The sequence below is a fragment of the Galeopterus variegatus genome, unplaced genomic scaffold (genome assembly GCF_000696425.1).
Source record: "Galeopterus variegatus unplaced genomic scaffold, G_variegatus-3.0.2 Scaffold7222, whole genome shotgun sequence".
Classification (NCBI taxonomy): Eukaryota; Metazoa; Chordata; class Mammalia; order Dermoptera; family Cynocephalidae; genus Galeopterus; species Galeopterus variegatus.
In genome coordinates, this window is record NW_007733333.1 from 50,211 (window position 1) to 56,261 (window position 6,051).

The 6,051-nt window shown below is 60.0% G+C and overlaps 1 protein-coding gene across 1 annotated transcript in view; it reads right to left on the bottom strand.

Moving 5' to 3' along the window:
- The window catches only part of LOC103607191, a 9,016-nt gene extending 3,526 nt beyond the window's left edge, over window positions 1-5,490 (bottom strand). The window contains exons 1-4 of the mRNA XM_008591726.1: window positions 5,350-5,490; window positions 4,926-5,082; window positions 3,342-3,968; window positions 2,597-2,677 (exon numbers count right to left, since the gene is read on the bottom strand). Of these exons, the coding sequence (XP_008589948.1) occupies window positions 2,597-2,677; window positions 3,342-3,968; window positions 4,926-5,082; window positions 5,350-5,490 (1,006 nt within the window). The remainder of the gene's footprint in view (window positions 1-2,596; window positions 2,678-3,341; window positions 3,969-4,925; window positions 5,083-5,349) is intronic.
- Window positions 5,491-6,051: the final 561 nt, after the last annotated feature.

Below are 6,051 nucleotides of genomic sequence, written 5' to 3' on the forward strand. Positions count from 1 at the left end.
GCCCTGGCACACTGGGATGCGGCTCCAGAGGCTGGGAAAGGCAGGGAAGCTGTTCTCCCAGCGCTTCCGGAGCAAGTGCAGCCCGGGCCACACTTGGTTTCCACTAACAAATCCCATCGGACCTCTGGCCTCCGGAACAGGGAGAGAGGAAATGTGCCCTGTTCAAGCCACTAAGGGTGTGGGGATGCGTTGCGGGAGCAACAGGAAACTAACACACTTGCCCAGGCAGACGACCTGCAGTAAACACCAGCCCCCAAATCCTGACGGAAAGAGCAGGAGGAGTGGGCTGAGCGGGTCCAGACCAGGACTCAGCTCGAGTCTTCTCAGTTGCGCCCGCCCTCCCCTGCCACCTCTGCCCATGTCACTGAGTGGGGTTTTCCCTGTCCTGGGCCACTGTCATGGCTCTATCGCCCCCACTCCTCCCATGGTGGCCACTCTCAACCCTCTTGGGACCCCTGTGCCATTAGCCTGCTTGTGGCTATGACCACTGTGAGGTCCACCTGCACAGGAAGAGGAGGAGGCTGGTGACAGGTGCACAGCGCTGCGGCCTCCAGGTCCCTGTGGCAGACACTGCGGGGCTGAGCGAGCTGCTGCGGACCAGCTCCATTTACACTGGAACCGAAGCCAAGCCAAGGACTCCTGGGTCCATGTAAATGCTCCCGTCCCAAATCTGCAAAGGCCCCAGGACAAGGAGGGCCCTGGGGGTTAGGACCACTGGGAGGCTGCAGCTCTTTGCCTTTATAAAGATGAGTTTCACCTTTACTGGATTCAATGGGGGAGGCTCTAAATGGCTCTGGGGACGTATCTCAAAATGATCTGCACCCCAAGGGATTGTCCTTCTCTATCTGCCCCAACCCCTGCACACACCATAGAGAGGACAGATGTGCCTGACGTGTGAGCATGGGAATCTGATGGCGAGGGCTTCGTGTTCCACCCAGAACAGGATGCACAGGAAAGCCATAGGGGTGACGGAGGGTGGCAGTGGGGAGAAAGGTGGTTCCGGGTACATCTGCTGCCCGTACTCAGGGCCTCCCTCTGGGATGAACCTCCTGCCCTGCACAGCTTCAGGCCTGCCTCAGGGCCCAGCACACAGCAGCCAGGATGACCAGTCCCACTAGAGATGGGACATGGACACATACTGTTCTCCTCCAGAATAAAGCCTCCCCCACAATTACTTCTCTCTTCTACTCTGCACGTATTTTATGGTACAAGTTAGAGGCCATGACATCTTTATGCACCATCTGGGCCTAGGTATGAAAACTCCCAAATTGTATGGGATGGCAGAGACCCCACACAGGAATGAACAAGGTCACCTTAGGTCTGCCTGTCCTTACCCTGCATGCCTCAGGCTGTAAGTGAATCACCCTCAGCATCTGAGGCTGGAGGGCTGGAAAGAGCTCTGAGACGTGCGTGGGCGAGTCGCTTTGCCTTGACCTCCCCACCCGGGAGAGGGGCCGACCATGCCCACAGTCCACGGTGGGGGCTGCAGCCAGACACTGCCCACGGATTCCGCGGCCTCCTGGCCCTGCTGAGCGCCTCTGCTACTCAAGCCCCCTCTTCCCAGGCTGCCTGGACTCCCGCCGATCCCCTGCAGAGCCTGCTGGTGGCTAGGAAAGCCCTCCAGTCCCTACAGCGGTCCATGCAGAGTGAAACCTTCAGGATTGCCTGGAGCTGTCATTCATACATAAAGCCTGACCTGGGCCATGACAGTGACAAAGACCCTGGATGCTGCTCTGGCTCACTGAGACTCCATCTTACTGACGCTGGCTGTCCACCCCTCCACACCCTGCACTGCTGCTGCCCTCCTGCCCTGTCCTGCTGGGCCCTGTCAGGGACCTTGCTCACGTTCCCCTCTGTGCCCTCAGCCCTTGTCCTGAGCCACCTGTGTCTCCAGGAGCCTTTTCCTCCAAGCCAGGGGCAGGGCTGTCGGGGGTTCTGAAGGTGAGCAGGGCTGCCTTCCAGGGTTTGGGGGTAACCATCATGAGGTCACGAGTGTAGACCTGCAGGGGGGTGGCCAGGGCAAAGGGCGGGAGCCAGGCCCAGGTTCAAGACCAGCTCTCAGACTCCCTGGCTCTATGACCTGGAACATGTCGCTCAGCCTCTCTGTGCTTCAGTCCCCCTGGGCACGCTGGGTTAATAGCAGCACCCACTCCTACAGGTCCTGGGAGGGTGGGCACAGAGAAAACTCGCAGCCTTCTTAGGCTAGCAACTGGCCCACAGGAGATGCAATAAATATCATCTGTCATTATTACTAAATTCCAAGGACGACAAGCCTAACAATTAGTTCTCTGCCCACGGTCACAGGTGATGACACAGGAGGGAAACCTAGCACCTGGTAGCACTGGCAACTGTTGGCCAGAGAGCACTGTCACCCGCACCCAGCATCACTCCTGGCACCAGGTGGGCAGCCATGGAATGCCAGGCGCCATGTCTGGAAACTGCCTGGGAGGCTCGGGAGCAGCCACTCCCTGTCTTGGGCACCCCCCGTAGGCAGATGCCTGGACATGGTTCCCCGAGCCCCAATCCCAGGGGCAACTGCCAAGGGCAAAAGCAGTGGCCATTGTGACCATCAGGGGTATCCCTGTGACCCACTCACCTGGGCCCCGGACTGACACCACGTCAGTGGCCCCTGGTAGCAGCTGGGGTGAAGGAAGTTGCACGAGCAATCCGGACTGCCCTGAAAGCAGACATGGCCCCGAGGAAGCTCGATGGCAGGGATGTGGCCCCCAGAAGGTGCAGCCCGCAGCTCCCGACAGCCTTGCCCGGGAGCACAGAGCTCCAGCCGCCCCCCAGGGAGGTGCCTGCCGGCCTTTAGTGACTGGGGAGGGGTCCCTTTTGGCCCTAGAGAGGTTTGGAATCTGGAACCGAGCAGGACTTTTGGCGAAGGAGAAGCCAGGGGCTGGTCGTAGAGGAAAAGATCAAAGGTTGGGGGGCTGTGTGGTGGCCAAGCAGAGGCCCTGAAAGGAAGAGGTGGTGGGCATGGGGGCCTGGGCAGCAGCTGGAGACAGGAAGGAGGCTGCATTTAGGGGCAACCAGGAGAAGGCAGGGAAGAGGACCCGGCCCTGCTCAGGGGACAGGTGCCCGAGATGCGGGCNTGTTGGCCAGAGAGCACTGTCACCCGCACCCAGCATCACTCCTGGCACCAGGTGGGCAGCCATGGAATGCCAGACGCCATGTCTGGAAACTGCCTGGGAGGCTCGGGAGCAGCCACTCCCTGTCTTGGGCACCCCCCTAGGTAGATGCCTGGACATGGTTCCCCGAGCCCCAATCCCAGGTGCAACTGCCAAGGGCAAAAGCAGTGGCCATTGTGACCATCAGGGGTGTCCCTGTGACCCACTCACCTGAGCCCCGGGCTGACACCACGTCAGTGGCCCCTGGTAGCAGCTGGGGTGAAGGAAGTTGCACGAGCAATCCGGACTGCCCTGAAAGCAGACATGGCCCCGAGGAAGCTCGATGGCAGGGATGTGGCCCCCAGAAGGTGCAGCCCGCAGCTCCCGACAGCCTTGCCCGGGAGCACAGAGCTCCAGCCGCCCCCCAGGGAGGTGCCTGCCGGCCTTTAGTGACTGGGGAGGGGTCCCTTTTGGCCCTAGAGAGGTTTGGAATCTGGAACCGAGCAGGACTTTTGGCGAAGGAGGAGAAGCCAGGGGCTGGTCGTAGAGGAAAAGATCGAAGGTTGGGGGGCTGTGTGGTGGCCAAGCAGAGGCCCTGAAAGGAAGAGGTGGTGGGCATGGGGGCCTGGGCAGCAGCTGGAGACAGGAAGGAGGCTGCATTTAGGGGCAACCAGGAGAAGGCAGGGAAGAGGACCCGGCCCTGCTCAGGGGACAGGTGCCCGAGATGCGGGCGGAGGGAAGAGGAAGGCACGGAACAGGTCCGGGTGCCACCTCCCACTGGACGGTGGGTACTGGCTTCTCTGTGGCACTCGCTGTCAGGGGATGGGCAGGGCTGGCTTCCCCTGCTGTCCTCTAAGGCTGCAGAAAAGGCGGAGGTCCCAGAAGAAAGCCTGGATCCCAACAAGGACAGAGCCGGGACCAGGCCTGCTGGGGTTGGGGGCAGGGGCCCCATACTTGTGGCCCTCCAGTTCTCCAGCCCCACGAGATCAAAGTCCAGTGTCACACAGCCATGTCTTCTTCCCGCAGCCCCAGCCTGGGGGTCACCGCCATCCCCACAAGGCCCTTCTCACCTCCATCCCTCTCGTCCCGCAGGGTCCCCCTCTGCACGCACGAGCAGGACAGACCATGGCCTTTGGGGTGTCAATGGGGTGCCCTGTGCCTGTGGTGCTGTGGCCAGCAGCTTCCACCTCCTGGATCCTTGGGTGCCAATCTTTCCCAACAGGAAGCCCTGTCCCTCCCTCGTAGGGTCCTGGAGATCAGCCAGGCTAAGGGGTCTGGTCCCTGGAGAACCCCAACACCTGCAAGTGTCTCCATCAGCCCACACTCCCATGGAGACCAGAGCACACTCCCCAGCTCCCTTCCTCTGGTGGCCCCTCTGTCCCCAGGTTTCCCCCGCCTCCCAGGCTCAGGGGTGAGGCCCCGGCTTTCCGTTCTGGCTGCGCCGAGTGTAGAGCTCGTGCCTGCACCCCTGCGAGCCCCGTTCTCCTCCTTCAGCCCATGCTCTGGGAAATGTCCTGCCTCCCCAGCTCCCAGCCCCTCTGCCTCCCTTCCCAGGTGCCCGTCTCTGCCCGTGTGGTGCTGCCACGCCCCACAGTGGCCGTCAATTCACCCTCAGGCTGCAAAGCCCGACACAGGACAGCGATCCTCCACGGTCGATGGCAGTGGCTTCACTGCGCACCGCCCATTCCCAGCAGGCCCGTGTGTGCCAGCACTTAGTCATGGCAGCTGACAGGGTGGCGCAGTTTCCAGACTGTGCAGAGGTCCCTGCTGGCTTCTAAAGGTGCAGCGTCCCACAGGCCACTCCTCCTCCCTGACCAGCATCATCCTCCGCTGGGACCATCAGCACTTCATGTGGGACCCCGTCTCCCTCCCTCACCACAGAGGCGCCTCCTGGGCCCTCATCTGCCTGAGGCCACCAGAATTCCTGCTGCTGTGGGTGGCCCTGTCTCAGGGAACCTGGCGTCCCTTCTCTCTGGGGGCAGAGCAGGCCTCAGCCCAGTGTCCAGAGCCTGCCAGGCCAGCTGTGCATGGCTGTCCTGGGGCAGGAGGCCACATGGAGCCCAGGCTGTCCCTAGGGCGGGGGAAGGTGAGGACAGTGTGTGTCCCTCACTGGCTCATATGATGACTTTGGAGTGAATGGGAAACTGCCCACAGGCAGAATCATGGGATGTCACCTGCCCAAGTCCTTCGGAGGGTGGCATGTCCCTGGGCCCAGGGCTGGGCAGGCAGTGGTACTCACCCTCCTACAGCAGAGCCAGAGGAGAGGACACAGCAGTAGCAGGAGCAGCAGCAGGGCCAGCCCAATGGTGACGAGGACCAGCGGGCTGCTGTGCACTTGCTCCGAGATAATGAGTTTTCGGGGCATGAGTTTTCTGGGCATGACAGTTTCCGTTGTTTTAAAAAGTTCTGTTGTTTTAACGGGTTCTGTTGTTTCAGCAGTTTCCATTGTTTCAACAGGTTCCGTTGTTTCAACAGGTTCCATTGTTTCAACAGGTTCCATTGTTTCAACAGGTTCTGTTGTTTTAACAGGTTCCATTGTTTTAACAGCTTCCCTTGTTTCAACAGGTTCCGTTGTTTCAACAGGTTCCGTTGTTTCAACAGGTTCCATTGTTTTAACAGGTTTCATTGTTTCAACAGGTTCTATTGTTTCAACAGCTTTCATTGTTTCAACAGGTTCCATTATTTCAACAGGTTCCATTGTTTCAACAGGTTCCATTGTTTCAACAGGTTCCATTGTTTCAACGGGTTCTTTTGGCTCTGGTGTAGTAGTGGGGCATGGGGTGGTAGTTGTCACCTTTAGGAGAAACAGGTCACCTTGCATCCAGGCAGGACAGACACTGCCAATAGCAGAAGCCTGGGAGGGCCTGGGTGGCCTCTTCCCAGGTGCCCACCACTTGGCATCCCACCATCCCACTCCCCCTTGTCCCCAGGTTGCCACACT